This window comes from Sturnus vulgaris, chromosome 2 (genome assembly GCF_052056855.1).
Source record: "Sturnus vulgaris isolate bStuVul1 chromosome 2, bStuVul1.hap1, whole genome shotgun sequence".
Taxonomy (NCBI): domain Eukaryota; kingdom Metazoa; phylum Chordata; class Aves; order Passeriformes; family Sturnidae; genus Sturnus; species Sturnus vulgaris.
In genome coordinates this window covers 115973556-115990299 of record NC_142244.1, presented here as the reverse complement: position 1 = coordinate 115990299, position 16744 = coordinate 115973556, and the positions used below count along the sequence as shown (strand labels likewise).

Below are 16744 nucleotides of genomic sequence, written 5' to 3'. Positions count from 1 at the left end.
CACTCACCAAGAGTCATGAGCTGATCAATCCCACGGATAATCCTTTCACAGGCCTCATCACGGGACTTCATCCCCCACTCCCCCTCCTGGGGTTTGTACAGGAGCTTCTCCACCTCTTCCAAAGTCACAGAGACACTCGCTCCTAATTCTTCAGGCTGATCAACTGAAGACAGCAAATGGGGGAAGGAGTGAGAACAAGATAAATTGCTGAGCACTCACAGTTATTAAATAATCGCATGCTTGCAACTGACAAAAAAAATCCTTGCCTTGAAGTAGAGTTTCATGGTAAGGGGAAAAAATTACACAAAAATGGATAGAAACAGCAAAATGTTTTAATTTCTGTTTTTCTGCAGTTTTGAATTAAGTTTATTATCTTTTTGACAGCTTATTCAGTAACTACTTCCTCAGCATTTCCCAAACTTTCCTCCCCTCTCCCAGCTGGTACTGACAAGTACTGGAAAAGTGAAATATTAAGACAAAGCATAAATGCCACTCTTTTATTTACAGATAATCTGGATTTGATCAGAATACTTTATAAATTGTTGGTTTTAAACTATGTGCAGTAAGGATTTATTGACTGGAATTTATTTTATTTAAATTCTTCTTGCACACCCTTGTATTATAGTATACTACAACAAATTCATAGTTTTGAAACTTGAGATGGTTTTCGAAATCTGACATTTGGAAGTAACAGGTTTTATTCCTTAAGTCAGAGCTACACATTTAAACTATTTTTTTCAAAACTGCTCTGGAAGATGCAAAAGGAAAAAAATATAGGTACATTCAAATTATTTCACTAAATCTGAATCAAGACTGTCTTTAAGAGAGGAATCACCTCAGGTCCACTACCTGCATGAAACAAAGGAACTGGCAAGAGGGAGAAGCTCATTAGGCTGTTTCATTAAAGGGTTTCTACCTACCATTATCAGGGACTGGTTCCATGTCCCATGGGCTCAGCTTTTCAATTTCACCATTGTCCCATCTGATTCACCAAGTAAAAAAAATAAAAAATTTAAAGTTACCTTGACTCAGAAGTGTTCCCCTCCAAGCATATTTAAATCTCAGCTATCAGCACATTTAAATTACAGCTATTAGTAGGTACTGACAAAATACACTAAAAAACATGGATATAAACAAAAGCATTGGTTTGCAATCAGCAAAAAGGAAATTCTTCATAATCAATTTCAGATTAAAATTGTGCTCCTGATTTTGGCTGTATGCAACTTACCCAATACATAAATCAATTTTACAGAGTTTTTATCAGAAAGATGAGGAAGAAAAATAAGCTGCACACTTGGAAAAGTGAGATAACATCAAGGGGAAGATTTGAGAAAAATACAGGAGAGGATTTTTCTTGCTCTTCACAGCAGGAGCTGCTCAAGTGGATTAAGGGAGAACAGGAAATGAGGAATTTCATATGCCAGCATGAAAATTTATGGGGCAGAGGACATTAAGACAAAGAAAATAATAAATATAAAACTAATAAATATAAATAAAAAAAAGAAACTGAAGTCAATTAAGATCCAAGACAAAGCAAAAGCAACACAAGTGTTATTGATAGATCTGGATATTCACTCTGATACTGAACTATGAGGTGTGAACATCATTCAGAGATCTCTCCAAAATCCACCACATTTGGGCAGATTTTTACATGTTTTTAAAAACACCTAAAATACCAATGCACTTTGCTATTTTCAAGGTAAAAAACGTCTGACTGGATCAGCTTCACACGTCACTGATCCATAGAGGAAGAAATACCCTGTACAGATGGAGGGCTGGACCTCTCCTACAGTTGGGTTAATCCTTATGCTCCCAGTTTTATTTTTTATTACAAGCAAATGCCAGAAACAAATAGATCAGTCTGCAGTTACCAATTTCCCTCCAGAGCTTTGCAGCTTTGGCAGCAGTTTCCTGTCAGAGTTCTCCAAATTCCTGGGTCTACTTCTGATGCCTTAATAAATTCAGATATTTGGTCTAATGCCTCCTTGTATTTATTTCAAACCAATTGAAACTGAAATGATCATGCCCAGAGTATTTTATAACTAAACCCCTGCTCTGGCAAGAGCAGCTCTCCATTGTTTTGGATTTCCCAATGCCTTAGGAAAACTTAGATCATTCAATCTGTTTGATTTTTATGAACTAAGAGTCCTAAAGGTTGATCTGTTCAGTTTTCCTCCCCAGTTATTGTACAATACTTTACAAGTTGTTGATATTCACAAATGGATATATTCATTCATAATTTTGCATGCAAGACTTTATCAAGAGTTTAATACACCTTAAACCTCACTCAGTTCTGCTTAAGTTCCACTTGCCCAAGTAATGCAACTTCATAATAAATCAAGCTGCTTCTACACAAACAGCTACTATTGTCTTGCCAATAAAATAACAAAAAAAGAGGAAAATTATCTTCAATTAATTTATCTTCCATACAACAATAAATTGAAGTAAATGTGACAGAAAGAGCAACAGACACAGCCAGGTCACAAAACCTAAACACAGCTGCCAAACACTCCAGATATTTTCATACACATATCTTAGGATTCTGCTCTGGAAGAGCTGTTTGTGAGGCCAGGTAGAATAAAGTCCTTTTGAAAAGGGATCTTTAGGAACACAGCATTCCTTCCTTCAAAGCAGCTCTAGACTCTTCTGTTAAATGCTGGTGCATTAAAATACTGAAATATCCTTTAGGTCTTACAGGAGAAAGGAGCCCAGGAAATTGGCACAAACAGGTTTTTGTTCAGAACTGGAAACCTGATCTGGAACTGGCCAAGAAAAATCCAAAACCCACCTGAACTTCCTCCTAAGGAACATTTGTGGTACAACAAAACAAATGGAATGGATGGAATATGGAAGGGAAGGTAACAGGCAAGAACTTCACAAGTTACTTCCACCTTCCCACCCAGGAAAATCATACAGAGAAAAGACAAGTAGATGATACAAGGAACCAAAACATGTAACACAATCTTGGCAGTCTCATTGAATTGTCTATTAGCTATAAAATTTCCCTTCTTTGTGGTGAGCAACAGGTTCAAAAGCGTTTGAGTGAAAAAGCAATTAAGTGCTCCAACAATGAAACTGTGACTATTAAATGTACTGTGTAAGACATGGGAACTATCTCTGGGCATGATGGAAATAGGAATATTGAATATTCACTGTTTATCTTCTCACAGTCCTCCCTCGCTGGGGGAAACCAAACAAAAAATCCCAGAATTATCCTTTCAGTGCCTAAAGGAGGTGACAAGAAGGCTGGAGAGGGACCTTCACAAGGGCATGGAGTGAAGGACAAGGGGGAATGGCCTTAAGCTGTAGGAGGGAAGGGTTAGATTAGATACTAGAAAGGAATTCTTGACTCTGAGGGTGGTGAAGCTCTGACAGAAGTTGCCCAGAAAAGTTGTGGCTACCTCATTCCTGGAAATGTCCAAGGCCAAGTTGTCTGGAGCTCTGAGTAATCTGGGATAGCAGAAGGTGTCCCTGCCCCTGGCAAGGGGCTGGAACAAGATGATCTTCAAGGTTCCTTCCAACCCAAACCATGCCTGTGTTCTATTCCAGATAGCCTGGACAGGGTCAATACCCTGAATCTGAACACTGAACACAGAGATATCTTTGTTTACCATTGTTTACCATGTGTGAAGTCCTCTGTTGATATGAAAAAGGGTGCCCAGTGTGAAAGACAAAATGTGAGGACTTGAGGCATAAGGACCTTGATATCAGCAACCACAGAGGAGATTCAGCATCCCCAAATCAACTATCAGTGCAGACCAGCCATTAATGTTCACAGAAAACTGCATTGCTTGCTTTGTGGAAAGGACCCAGGAAATGTGAAGAGGTCAACAACTGCTTTTACCATATTACTACTCATTAACAAATTGCCACAAGTTATTACATTTCCACACTGTGCTGCAGCAGCAACTTAAAACCACTAAGTGACAACACCAGGAGCAAAAGAATTTTAGTGAACGATTTATACATTCTCAAAGCAATGAGGCAGTTGTGTGAGAGCAAAGGCACTCTAATAACATTAGAAATAAAATCTCTTTGTACTCACTTGACACTGTAACACTGGAAGTGACTGTCTGGGTACTGAGGCTGATAAGGTTCCTGACCCAGCACTGTCCCAAACCACCAGGCATCGTCGATAATGGAGCGGAACCTGTCGGCTGCAGCAAACACAGAGAATCTGCTGAGAGAAGGATTTAACTCTGTGGATGCCACAGGCAGTCAGAAAAACTTCTGATTGTACTGCTTGATTTCTCTCCATAATTAAAGTTCTAGACCCACTGACATGTAAGTCTGTTATTTAGCTTTAAAATGAAAAAGGGAACAGAACAGTCTGGATATGTATTTTGGTGACTGTATTTACATTTACTGCAGTCCCTTCAAGGTTTACATTTCTGACTCTTGCCTATAGGAGAACTCTCCCTACAAACAGCACATGCAGCAATTAGCCAAGGACACATTTGTGATTTCGAAACTGTTCAGTCCAACACTCAGCAAACACTTACAGGCCTGCCAGTTCCTCTGCCGGGCTTCGTCGTAGAACTGACGTAAGATAAGGAAGTCGATAACATCTGGCATGTCGTGGTATCTGGATAAAAAAATCGTCACTCACGTGTGCCTCAGGGCTTTGGGAAGAAGAGAAACATATTCTTAAACACTTTTCAGGAAACTAAAACTGCACATACCTGATGGAAAATGATTTGTCTGTGTGTTTCCCAGTGGCGTGATCTATAAAGGCAAGCTTGAGGCAACACAATGTGGGAGGACCAACTTCGTATCTAATTCCAACAATTTTTACCAATTCCTGATCCTACAGGTAAGAACAAACAGCTTCAGCAAGTTTTATCTTAGGGACCATGCACAGAACTGTTAGTTTAGAATTAACCAACTGTACCCACATGCAAATTACTGAAATTAGATTTGAGATTTCAATGGAAGGCGATCTGTCAGCCTTAGGATTTTAACACAGGTATTTCATTTGGCTTCCCACAGAAAATTCCAAAGACAACCTGATGATTGCACATACTTTTCCCATAGGGAAATATCAGTAACCTCACAAATCTGTGTTTTGCAAATAGAATAATAAAACGCTTTCTAAAGCCACAGGACCTTCAGTGCAGACCTACCCTAAGCACCACTTTTCTCCAAGGCTCCTTGTGTGGATTCAGTTCATAAATGTTATTTCTTCTCACAGCTTCAATGTAAGCTTCGTGCCCTTGTCGGAAATATATCACCTAAAGAACACCCCAACAAGCCCAATCAGTGAATGTTTTCCTGTATCTAGCAGTTACAATCATCACAAGCATTGGAAGATTTTAATGCATGTTCCTACCTCGTCCCCCATCTGAGGGACAAACGGGGACCTTCGGAGAGCCGTGTCTGTGATCCAAACTGGAGGGTGACAGTCGTAGGATAGCTCCAAGTTCAGTGGTTGTGCTGCAGCATCAGCCTTCATAAAATCAGACATAATGGACAGGAATTCTAAACAAATCATTCTGGTTTGACTTGGCAGACAACAGCTTAAGTTATAAAGGACTAATCTACAGCATTTCCAAACAGTATCAGCAGAATTCATCCAAGGCTTTGCTTGAGTTGTAACTGTATTTGTAACGCTAGTACTAAACATTCCATTCCTGTCTGGAGATTTGAGTGAGCAAGTCATGATTATGCAGGCCTTAGCAGAAAGTTTTATAATTTAGATGACAGTCTCAGTACACAGTTAAAAACTATTCAAGCTGCAAATTTGATGCTACCTGGAAGAAAGCGAAGGGATAGAGAGAAAAACAGACTAAATGTATCAAAATTACCCCAGGCTTAAAAAAAAGCATTTCTTTGCTCCTTTATGAGAAAAAACAACTAACAGTAGCTATTGTAACTTTAAAAAGGTGATTAATTAAATCAACCTTAAAAATTAGTAGCTTAAAAAAGAGAAATAATTTTAACTTATAAAAAAATTAAAGATTCAACCTAAGTATAAGTGGCCACCATCAATGCAGTGACTGTGTCCCCTAAGTATTAAGGCAGGTGAAAAAACAGACAATTTAACAAAGTTTTAGAGTCACAAAATGGTTTGGGTTGGAAGAGACCTCAAAGATCAGTGAGTTCTACCTCCTCCCTGCCATGGGCAGGGACACGTTCCACTATCTCAGGCTGCTCCAAGCCCCAGTACCCAACCTGGCCTTGGGCACTGCCAGGGATCCAGGGGCAGCCACAGCTTCTGTGGACAACAAGTGCCAGTGGCTCATCACCCTCAGAGTCAAGAATCCCTCCCTAATCTAACCTAACCTTGCCCTCCTTCAGTTTAAAGCCTTCCCCCTTGTCCTATCACTCCATGCCCTTGGGACAAGGGTGATATTCTGTACTGGTATTTATAAAACACATTTCCCCTTTAACACTATCAACCTTGAGAACCCTTTTTATTTGGAAAATAAAAGCACCTTCACTTGGAATGCAGATTCTTCTCTACAGATCAGCAGATGCCTCACACTGGGAATGATCTCAAATCAATTCCATCTACCCTGTGTGTGGCGACAGCAAGATCCTTGGCTAATGGCAGTAACAATTAAATAATTTTTAATAAGAGACCTAACTCCTAAGCGAGAAATGAACTGAAGACTGTGTAGAAAAAAATGAAAATCGTACCTCCTCCTGCTTTTTTGGTTTGGGTTTTTTCCTCCTCTTCCTCCTCCTCCTCTTGGGAGGAGAGGATTTCTCAGCTGACACCTCATCCTCGGAGGTGCTGCAGTACCTGAGCGCTTTCCTGCGCGAGGTGCGCACCGGCGGCTGCAGGTTGATCCCGGCGTCCGCGATCCAGTCGGAATATCGGCTCGAGGAATCGCTGTGCACAGAGGGCAGGGAAACACAAACACGGCCTCTCACTACTCCAGAATCCTCAACTCTCCCCAAAAAATACCAGCAGATTGCAAGTGCTGTTGAAAGCAACTTCAAAATCACTTTGCCCTGTTGCAACCATTACTTCACTTGAAGCTTAACATGAATTTTTGGGAGAATCCAGTAATTCAAAGCACATTTCTTTGAACAATTCAAGTCTAGTGAATTCTAAAATCAGTAAATGTATTCAAGAAAGTTGTGCAATGGAATTCTGGATTAACTAGAAGCCCTCCCTAACGAACACAAGAATCAAATGCTGCTTGAATTCTTTACATTTATCCAAATCTCAGTAACACATCCACATTCTGAGTATTTTTTATTTCTAGTACTACAAGATTGTAAAAATATTTAAAATAGCCACAATGAGATAATTAAAAACTTATCTATAACAGTTCTACGTAAAACTAGAAACTTTTAAAAATTCAATTTTCTCAAAAAAACTTTTAAGAATGAGGAAAAAAAAAACCCAAAAAATTCCCAAACGAAATTGGGAAAAAAAAATTCCCAAACAAAATTTTTCAAAACCTCCGAACCCAGACCAAAACACACCATAGAAATATTCCAGACTCTCACCTTTCTTTGCCATATGACAAAAAAAAGCAGAGAGACTTAGAGTTACATTAAAAATAAAAGTGTTTTGGTGAAATGGAACAGTAAATAACAACACAAGGTGTCAGTGATACCTTATATGATTATCATTATTTTTATCATATGATGACATCTGAAGCACAACAGAGCTTTCATGAAACTCTTAATTTGTCAAAATTCAAGTAAAACTCATTATGAGATGTGTTTTTTCACTTTACCTAGAACTATTGCTATTGCTTTTCTTGTCACTTCTCCACTCTTCCTCTTCATCAGATGAACCAGAGCCCTCACTTTCTTCAGCTTCCTAAAGTTAAAAACACACACTCAAGCCAAACCCATGTTTTAAGCGTCTAAACTTAAAAACATGTGGTCCATATTATCAAATGTAAAAGAAGTTTGGTAAAATTGTAAAATTTGATTGTTAAAATCAAAAATCAAAGTAAGCAGGTCACGTAAAGAACATAATAAAATCTGAATGACAGAGAAGAATTTACATGACAAAAGGAATGGATCAGGAAAAACAATCACATCTCTCCACACAAGGGGATATTCTGTCACTGCTATGATTTTTTTCATTAGTTATGCAAGTTGAGAGGTTTTTTTCCCCTCCCCTTTTAGTATCAATTGACTGACCAAGTACTAATTGCAACACTTAACAGCAGAGATACACCAAAATATATTATGATTTTAATAACTTCCTGATTGTTGCTCATCAAATAATGTTTTAAATGTGTTTTTCATAACTGAGTCAGTATGATGCACGGCTCATATCAAGTTGTATGTTATCAAGCAAAAAAATTAAAAATAGGAGAAAATCCCATGAGATTTCAATTGTAGCTTCAAATGTTTGAATTAGTCCAGCTGTCATTTTCACAGTAACAAAGCTAAGAGTCCTCTCACTAAAACCTGCTCATACTCTGTGTAGATGATACACTACAATACCAAAGTTCAATACTCATTGAACTTTACATTCAATTTAAGTGATTTTTTTTTTTGCCACATTGAAATGCTTTAAGGGGCAAGGAAAGGAGATTAATTATTGGAAATCATTAATTTCCAAGGGATACCATTCCTCATCTTACTTGCAAGACTTCCTCATCTCCTGAATGTCCCCCTTTTGTTCACTGCTCTTCCTTTACAAAGTGACTGCTCCAATAAATCTGAGCTCCTCTGCTCATTCCACTTTTCCCTTTCCCACTTTAAAATTATTTCCTAGTGGGCAAGGCAAGACAAGGGCAGTCCATGCAGTCCTATCACCCATTTACAGTCTGATAACACATCAGACACAAACAAAAAGCTCCTGCTACCCCCACAGAGCTCTGTGTCAGCCCAGGCCAAGAGGAACAGACCCTGTGGAAGAACCACATTAGCAAGACCCTTCAAAATTTCCACAGAAAAACATTAAAACCCATCTAAACTCCAAATGTCCCCTGAAGCCAACCAATTGCCCATCAGATTTTTGCCGTGGGCTGTGGATTTAGTTTAGAAGATTCTCAGCAAAACCAGTTGAGCCATTTATTAAAGCAACACAAAAGGTTTGAGAAGTGCTAACAATGATCATGTTTAAAGCAATACTTTCTCTCTGGAAAAAGAAGGAGTAGGGTTTTTTGTTTGCTTGTTCAACAGAGAAAGGCACATCTACAAGAAATTTCATTTATTGAGCAACTCAGGCTCAGTCCAAACTCAGAGAACTCACCTGCTCTATCAAGCCAAGGCAGTTGTCCCTCTCCTCCTCAGAAGACTCCAGCTGCTCAATGTTCTTCCTTGTCCTGTAGTTGGAATATTTCCGTCTGTGCAGTCGACGCTTTGATTGGATTAATGAAGACTCAGAGTCACTCTAATTTATAAAGAAAGGAAACAGCAGGAGTTAAATAAAAATATTTATCTGGCAATCTTTTATGAGGGGGAAAGGGTGGCTAAAAGCACTGCTGAATGCAAAAAAAGAAACAGCGTTATCAAGTTAAAACTCCCTTTCATGTAAGCTCAAAGCTTAAAATTTGCTGTTCCAAATTTAAGGTTTATTAGCTGTCCTAAGAAATTGCTCTTTATAAACTACTGTGACAGCTCCATTCACATCACTTGATAAATGCATTTACAGAATCAAGACATTAACTGCCTATAATGTGCAATTATAAAAGCAGAGAACGGTTTGGGTTAGAGGGGACCTTAAAGATCATCTTGTTTCAACCCCCAGTTCCTCTCAGTAAAGGGATCATGCAGTAGAGTTCTTGTGTCAAATTGTTTTGTACTCTAAGACACAGCAGATCAAGCAAGAAGCTTATAAAAAACAGCACAATAACCTATGTTTTCTTCTTGCCAATCTCTCCCACAAAACAGGTAATGAAAAAAGCACTTAAATGAGGGAAGTCTGAAGAAGTTTCTCCCACACAAAATTATCTAAAGTAAAATGACAAGGAACAGCAATATAAGCCTGATTCCTCAAGTACAGAACCTTGAGTGCCCTCAGTGCTTTAGCAGGACTTGCAGTAGCTGTGTAACTGCAGTCAAACCAGAACGGCCTGAAAACCATCCTGCCTTTAAAAATTACTCCCAAATACCTCACACAGAAGCAAGTAAGACTGAAAGCAAGAAGAATTCCAAGTATCCCTAAAAATAAATCAAACCTTGTTCTGCAATAATTGGGAGCTAAATCATCAGGGTCCTTGGAAGACCATACCAGAAACCTCTGCTTTCATTTTCTACACCACCACTTGCCCTTGGCCTACAGAATGCTCAATTTCCCAGAAGCTGCCACGTACCTTTTCCAGTGACTCAAATGACTTTTTCTTCTCTGTTGCATAAAGATCTCTCTCTTCTTCCCCTTTTGCAATCCGATATTCTTCCTGTTTCCTACAAGAAAGCCATGAAAATCTAATTCTACACCTGTTTTGACAATGCTGGTATCTTTAAGGAATCACTCTCACACCCAATTCCATTCCATTTTTACTTTCAGATTAACTCTAAACCATCCTATCATTTCCAGGTAAGAGTAAAAGACATGGATGCTAAGAAAGTCTTCCTTCCAAACATCAAAATACAATCTACGTTTTCAACCTCATTTTTAACTCACATTTTTCCATTTGCAATCCTCTACTTCCCAAAACTGGGAATACTTAAAACCCTCAGAGATGTGGTAGCAGCTATGGTTGTGGCTTTAAAAAGAGATGTTTAGCTACTAATCCTCCTTTTCACAGATGAATACTGATAGTACTTTTGAAAGCAAGTGGTTTAGCATTTCAAGGGGTTATATAACTCATCACCTCCAAAAGTCTCACAGACAGCACAATCTCACCCAAGTCCTCCATGGAAATGAATCCAATCTGTATCTTTTATTTTGGAGAAAGCAAGAATCTAGGTGACCTAGCTGGCCTGGAGACAACTTAAAATATTCAAATAGGGGAGAATCATTCAACTGGACAACTTCCCTTTCTTCTCATTGAATGGACTTCACAATTCTGAGTTTTTAGCACATCTGCCCACAACGCTGAACTATTCCAACAGCATCCATTCTACCTTTGATGTAACAGCCTCCATTTAGACAAACCAAGGTGCTGTGCTATCCCTAGTGTTCCCTGTGATGCCTTAAGTTGTAGCTTTTCTATTTTTCAGACTGTGTACTGCATTAGTGTGTAACTCTGAACTCGAGCTAGCTAGTTGTCGTCACATTTTGGTCAGACAAAACAATCCTTCTGGGCCTGGAAACCAAGGTCACATCAGCTGCCCCAGGCCCTGAAAAGTATAAACAAAAATGAACTGAGGGGGAGAAGCAAACCAGGGGGATATGACTTAATTACCTGAAGCTATAACTGGACAGTTAACCTCCGATATGCCAACAAACCAAACTTCTGTCTGAAAAACTCCCGACCATCATCCACCGTGGGTGCAGCCTCTGAAGGCTTTTTAATAAACATCTACTATACTCTCTAACTCTGCCTAGTCTCTGCAGGCTGCACACAGACCTGAGCAAGCTGGGGGGGATCTCAGGCACCACCACCCTGCGCCTCCAGGCCTGCAGGTCCCTCTCGGTGGCCATCTGGCTGCGCGGGGCGTTCTGGTGCATCTGCCGCACACCCTCCACCTGCCCGCTGCGCCGCAGCCCGATGTTGGGAGGGGACTGGATGTCCAAACTCGGCCTTCTGAAAGCTGAAACACACAAATCAAAACGTTTCTGCCACAATGCAAGGAGCTGGAAGCTCGTTGCTTCTTGTTAAAATAGAATAATGGATGAATTTTTATCTCTGAGTACGTGGCTTGTAGCCTTCAGGGGATATTAACTGTAGAAAACACAGAGAGATTACACAAATGATATTTAAAATGGTAATTTCTGCCACTGTTTTCACAGAATCACAAAGTCATTTAGGCTGAAAAAGACCTCCAAGATGCAGCATTTGACCAACGACCACCTTGTCAACCAGACCAGAGCACTGAGTGCCACATTCCAGTGGTTTCCAAACACCTCACGGTGAAAGGAATTCTGGTGGGACAGAAGGGTTCTTCTGAAATATTTCGAACAGCTCTGAGGCCAGTGAGGCTCTAAAAAGCACTTTTCCTAGAGCTGAGCACATATAATTAAATATATAAGAAAATACATATTTTTTCATCTATATCATATAATTATATAATTAAAATTACAAAGACAGCTTAGGAAAGTGTCTTGTTTAAATCTGTAAAGAAGGGACAGGGGAAACCAATTTGAGTAACTGCACAATACTTACTTTCAATAAGTAAGGAATGGAAAAATAACTTAGATTGGCAAACATTTGCAAAAATTCTATTGTGTATGTTTTGCATGTTATTAATTATCTTTCCTTTTAAAGTGGAAGGCTTTGTAATTTTATCACAGGAGCAGCAGCAGTGTTTTAATGACTAAAAATAACCAGGTATCACAATGTTAAAAGAATCTCAGTCCCCAAAACTACACTGAAGTTAAAACCTGTTTCAGTATTTCACACAGCACAATAAAAATGGAGACAGAGCAATTGCTGAGGAATTTATCAGCAGTTCTCACCTCTCCTGGGTGTTCCCTCTCCGTTTTGGGGGCCACTTGGAGCAGATTCTTGATCAGCTCCATTTCTCTGATCCTGCTCCAGCTGTAGCTGTCTGATCATCCCATCCAGAATGCTGGGCTCCAAGCCTGGCTCATCCTGGTCAACTGTCTGCTGGCCAATCACTTGCTCAACAACTTCTCCATCACCTTGCAAGTGCAAAACAGAGCAAATGAATGAAGTTATTCCAATTATTTACTCCAAGTAAGACATTTATGGAATGTACAATCAAATGGTTTGTGAACATCACTGCCCACAGAAAAGAACTGCAACATCCATTTGAACAATTGATTTTTTTTTTTTTTGCTTGTTTAAATTGTATTCACTGTAGGACCTCCCAGCATCTTTAGTGAACATAAATACAAAATATCAAGTGAAAAAAAAAGGTATTTTAAAATTGCTGATGTCCCTTAGGAACTAGTGCATAACCTACTTCTGAATGTAGAGCTTTAGTGATATTCTTACTTGTTGCTACATATCCAAGCTGAGGAATCAAATGTTCATCTGCACAGTTCTCTCTTCCTGGCACCAATCTTTGATACTTTGTGGGATGTGGGTTTCCATCCACATCCACTAAGAAGGGAGGGGGCATGAGGTGAGGGGCTTGCTGAGTCTGCTCATCCAGCACGTAGTTGTTGGAGTCTCGGATCAGAGGCCGATAGTCAGTGTGGAAGAACATCTGATCAGGAATCTAAAAGGAAATTTTATTTTTATGTGAGCAATTTGGAAAAAAGAATATGCTAAAGAACAAAAACAAGCACTCAAGTCTCTAAAATCTACTTAAAGGTAAAAGAAAGGGCAAGTTCCCAATTAGAACATTTATGTGTAACTCCAGTTAACCTGGATGGGTGTTCCATAGTGCTTTTGCAGGCAACAAAATTCTTTCAGAAAACAAAAAGTTGAGGTAACTTGATGCAAAAGTACCGTTATACACTTAGAAATATTTATCTCTCATTCTCATTTCCTCCCCTGCAATTATCAGAATCACAGAATATTCAGAATTGGAAGGGACCCAAGGGTCACCAAGACCAACTCGTCAGTGGCCCCTAAGTTTGCTTGCAAGGAAATCTTTGCCTAAAGCTCAACACTAACTCTCAAAGTCAAGTTTTCCTAATCATGATTTCTTTCTTAATCTAGATCCACTTGAAGTTTTTTTCTACAACTGAAAGTCTGCTGAGTCCATGAGTCTGAGGGAAAATGGTTACATAACTATTAGATCACAGTCAGAATGTTTGCTTCCAGCAGTGACAGGAAAGATGATGAGGAAAAAATTTCAATTTCAGCTGAGAATGTAGAGCAAGGAAAAAATAATCCTTTAAAATGACACACATGAAACTAGCATTGCAACCTGAAAAAAATATAGAGGGAAAGTGAAGAAAAGAAAAAATGTGTATTTATCAAAACAAAAAGGAAGCAGGCTGACAAATTAAAAATTTAGGATAGGATAAATCAGACATTTATCCTTCTCACATTTTTCTAGTATTTCAAAATCCACAGTATTGGATCAATAATTTACTTTTGCTTAATTTAATCAACTACAGTGAATTTGGGCTTGAGTGAGGTAAGGCCTAAAGAACTGCAAGATAAACCAGCAGAAATGAGAAACAGAAGCATTTTTGAGGTTGAACAATTAACGTGAATTAGCTGCCTCCAAGATGAAAATGTATTCCAGGAACATTCTTGGGAGCTACTCCCATGGGAATGTTAAGATATTGGTTTTTCCTGCTGTGCCAGGATCATACGAGCAAGACAATTTACAGACACCAAAGAATCCATTATATTTAGATCCTCTAACCACATAAATTGTTTTTTTTACATATGAATTTTTAAATTAATTAAAGTAATGTAATTTCAGTTAGAAACTCAATATAGAAATGTGACTAAAAGCTGAACTTACCTTTTCATAAGGCCTGCTACAGCCAAAGCCAAATATCAACAGATGTCCATGAGAATCTGTGCATGCAAAATGCTGCCCATCTGGGGAAAATTTACAGTCAAAAACAGCTCCATGTCCCTGGCCTTCAATCTGCATTGAAGGAAAAAAAAAAAAAAAAATCAAGATTATTTGACCGTTTTTTCAGAGCAAACCATAAGCATCAAAAATTAATTACTCTATCAAAAGCCATCATGCATTTCTCTAAGTACCTCCATTAAGGCATAAATAATTTTGTTACTTAAATTTAAGGGGAAAAGAAATATACTAAAGTCCTGAATAATTCTAAAAGATGAACTAGAGGATATGAAAATTTACTGTTCAGTGAATAAAATAAAGAAATAAACATGTTTTTTTGAGGCTTTTTAGCTGTTAGCACACTACTTGAAATAAACTGGAACTAATATAGATTAGTTTTGTTAAACAACTTTCTAGACAAACCCAGAGAATTTAAGAAGTTAAAAATAATAAAAAAAGCTCTTTCCTGTTGACTGATCAGGGAAAAAAAAGGATGAAAAGTTTACATGAACATTCAATCAGAACCTCAGTTTCAGAGAAAATAACCTAATTTAAAGTGTTAACAACGAGCTGTCAAATGGAGTCCCAAGCACTGTGCCAATGGATATTAAGATGATAATTTTTAAGACTGTACAAAATACAAGCACACGTCCACAAACGTCTTGAAACAATGGCCTAAAACAGAGCCTTTTAGATGGCACCTCACCTCAGCTGAGGAAAACAATTAATATGAATGATCTTCAGTAACAAAGAGTGGAAAATCTGCAATAATCAGGAAATTCTAAAGTAAAAAGCGCTAAGGAAAAAACTTAATAAACTTTGCTGGTTAAGGTTTTTCCTGTTTGGTTGTTTCTTTTTTTCCCCTAAAGATGCAAGGGTGTGAGTGTTGGTGGCAATTCCTTAAGCTGGTAGTGAACACACTGCTGTGTGCTGAGAACAAAAGGTGTTTAAAGCAGCTCTCACCATGTTAAAATAATGCTTTGTTTTGGTGCCTTTGGTGATGTCCCATATGAAGATGTTGCCATCGTGACCTGCAGACAGCATTATCCTGCAATCGAAGGGGTGGGTCTCCAAGACAAACACCTCGTCTGCATGGCCCTGCAATTTCAAATATTGCACATCACAGGGAAACAAGGAAAATCCACATCAGCAGGATATTCACAGCACAGCCCAAAGCCTGTGCTCTTCTCTCTGGAAAATTAAACCCCAGGTATCCACAGAGATTTGAACATTCCAAAGGGAAGAATCTTCTAGATTCAAGCAAGAGCTGTAGAAATATGAAGCTTTTGCCAAAGGATGGTGAATTATTCAATGGGCAAGTTGCTGCACAAAAATTTTATTTATTCCACATTTATTTGCTCTTTTATCTATGAGGAAAATCCTAAGCAGGAGGAAGCAGCAAATTTTGCTTGAAATAATTCCAAGGACCACCATACTTGCTGTACCATCCATACAGAGCTTACAAGACTAATCAGCTCTAATTATAAATTCAGCATGCACATGTCACTGCAATTCCAGGAAAATCTTCCAAAAGCAAGGAAAATTCCATACCACCAAGTCATGGAGCAGCTGCCCTGTACTGGAATTCCAAACTTTGAGCAGGTGATTATTCACAGCCGTAACAACATAGTTGTCATTTTGGTTCCAAGCTATCATTGTCACTTTAGGCTTCATGAATTTGTCTTCTTCTGCACAAGTGTCACTATTTTAAAAAAAAAGTCAAACAGGTCAGAGATGTATTTATATTTTAATTAGACAATTTCTGTATCAAAATACAGTAACTGCTTTTCCTGTGTTAATAATCAGACAACAGAAACAAAGTGAAGAATTAAATTTGGGTTTAAACTTTTGTCCACAAAATCCTTCATTTAAAGCAAATCTAGATTTTTGAATTTTAAAGGACTTGATAATCTCTTTCCCATCTGAGAGGCAAGGCAAAAAGGCTTTCCTTTTTCCATGGAATCTTGGCCCCTCTACAATTAGAATCCTAACATAAATCCTTTAAAGTTTTGGACTTTTTACAGACAGCTTTTCCAAGTAACTGATTCCCAAGCCAATCTCTACATTAGCAAAGCATTTTTTCATGAGTCCAAACAGAAATACAGTAAAGATAACATTTTGTTTTAACCTCAATTTATTTCCTTTTTCTCTCCCCAAAAGACATTGAGAGGATACTCTAACACTGCTCCTCAGCCTCTTAGTCAAGCAAAGGAGTAAGTTTTCCCTGAAACACCTTCACATGGGATTGTCTTTATTCCACTTCAAGCAGAGA

The 16744-nt window shown here is 38.5% G+C and overlaps 1 protein-coding gene across 1 annotated transcript in view; it reads right to left on the bottom strand.

Annotated features, from left to right (window-relative positions):
• Window positions 1–16744, bottom strand: part of BRWD1 (bromodomain and WD repeat domain containing 1) — a 42782-nt gene that overhangs the window by 14913 nt on the left and 11125 nt on the right. Inside the window, exons 14-30 of the mRNA XM_014880624.2 lie at window positions 16024–16174; window positions 15436–15570; window positions 14419–14547; window positions 12987–13212; window positions 12485–12670; window positions 11436–11619; window positions 10236–10326; window positions 9173–9313; window positions 7695–7780; window positions 6640–6835; window positions 5330–5446; window positions 5124–5231; window positions 4683–4807; window positions 4503–4585; window positions 4046–4157; window positions 921–982; window positions 8–163 (exon numbers count right to left, since the gene is read on the bottom strand). Coding sequence (XP_014736110.2) covers window positions 8–163; window positions 921–982; window positions 4046–4157; window positions 4503–4585; window positions 4683–4807; window positions 5124–5231; window positions 5330–5446; window positions 6640–6835; window positions 7695–7780; window positions 9173–9313; window positions 10236–10326; window positions 11436–11619; window positions 12485–12670; window positions 12987–13212; window positions 14419–14547; window positions 15436–15570; window positions 16024–16174 — 2288 coding nt within the window. The remainder of the gene's footprint in view (window positions 1–7; window positions 164–920; window positions 983–4045; window positions 4158–4502; window positions 4586–4682; window positions 4808–5123; window positions 5232–5329; window positions 5447–6639; window positions 6836–7694; window positions 7781–9172; window positions 9314–10235; window positions 10327–11435; window positions 11620–12484; window positions 12671–12986; window positions 13213–14418; window positions 14548–15435; window positions 15571–16023; window positions 16175–16744) is intronic.